This window comes from Antechinus flavipes, chromosome 3, assembly GCF_016432865.1.
Source record: "Antechinus flavipes isolate AdamAnt ecotype Samford, QLD, Australia chromosome 3, AdamAnt_v2, whole genome shotgun sequence".
Taxonomy (NCBI): Eukaryota; Metazoa; Chordata; class Mammalia; order Dasyuromorphia; family Dasyuridae; genus Antechinus; species Antechinus flavipes.
In genome coordinates, this window is record NC_067400.1 from 196,752,891 (window position 1) to 196,754,342 (window position 1,452).

The 1,452-nt window shown below is 40.6% G+C and overlaps 1 protein-coding gene across 1 annotated transcript; it reads right to left on the bottom strand.

The window, feature by feature from the left end:
- Window positions 1-472: 472 nt before the first annotated feature.
- On the bottom strand, window positions 473-918 carry LOC127553580 (40S ribosomal protein S24-like). The gene is given in 2 exon segments (XM_051984380.1): window positions 473-732; window positions 734-918. Coding segments are annotated over 2 exon segments (399 nt in total). The 5' UTR covers window positions 875-918; the 3' UTR covers window positions 473-474.
- Between the last annotated feature and the right edge of the window lie 534 nt (window positions 919-1,452).

The following is a 1,452-nucleotide window of genomic DNA, read 5'->3' on the forward strand; positions in this document are numbered from 1 at the left end:
ACAACTAGAGGATAACTTTCTCAATCAATTCATGTGCCATTTCAAAAATCAAAATCTGAATGGTATGTATAAATAAATTTTCTGGTATATCAAAAACAGATTTTACTACATTGTTGAGCCACCACAGTTGTATGCAACTGTTCCTGACCCCTTTTCGAAGGTAGGTGGGTCTCTTGGCAATGATACTGGAGTGGATGGCCATTTCCTTCACCAGCCCATTTTAGAGATGAGAAAACTGAGATAAACAAGTTTAAATGATTTCAACTAATTAACAGATTTCAATTTAGGAAGATGTCTTGCTAATTCTAAGCCCAGTGCTCTATTCACTGCATCACTTAGCTGCCCCAGTTTCTACCTCATTGCAAACTATTATATATACAAAATTCACTGAAGACTGTGTAAGTTTTTTTTATAGTTTATTTATGCTGATGAAAATCATTATCGGTCTTGAATAAACATCATCCATAGTTCCTTTTAGTCCTTCTTTTTGCCAGCACCAACATTTGCCTTTGCAGTACCCCTGACTTTCTTCATTCTGTTTTTGCTTTCCTTTCGCTGCTTTCTGGATGTCTTTTTCTTCTCATACAGGCCATGCCTTGCAAGTCTGTGTTTTGGTTCATTCTTCTTTGCATAGTCAAGGGAATCATAAATCATGCCAAAGCCTGTTGTTTTGCCACCACCAAAATGGGTTCTGAATCCAAAGACAAAAATGACATCTGGAGTTGTCTTGTAACATCTTAGCCAGTTTTTCTTGAATTTCAGTCTTGAGCACTGTGGCCTTTCCAGGATGAAGGACATCTATAATCATCTGTTTTCGCTGAAGAAGTCTGTTTGTCATGAACTTCCTGGTTCTGATGGTTACAGTGTCATTCATGGTGGCAGCCGGCTCCTTGAGCAGCAGGAGAGGGAAAGGGTGTATAGGGTATTATTCTAAGGACCAGGGTATGCTTGTATCTCAATAGATGCAGCTGAACAGTGGATTCCTTTAAGACATCCCAAGGTTGTTGCTAACACCAAGAAGATACAGGGGAAGGCAATTGACTATCAAAGAGACAGAGGAGGTGGAGAACGACTTGTTCAACAGATAGTGATCACTCTGGCAGTGCTAACAATGGTGCCATTGGCAGTCAAAGGAGAGAATCACTGATGGGCCATCATGATTGACCCTCTGTGGCTGAGAATAACTATGTGAGATGCTAAATTACCTAATGTGGTACTCTTGGAAAATGGATCTAGTTTGGTACATGGAGAATTCATATTTCAAGGAACAGAGAACAAAATATGTACAAGTGCAAAACCTCACACTCAATATTACTGTTCCAGGAATGAAACTCCACCAGGTCTACCTGCAAGGAAGGCAAAGGATGCCTTGCCCAAATACCACCCTCTTACACCAGGGGGCTTTGATGAGTGCAAACTGACTAATGACTCCAGGTGGCCCCTTCTAGAACC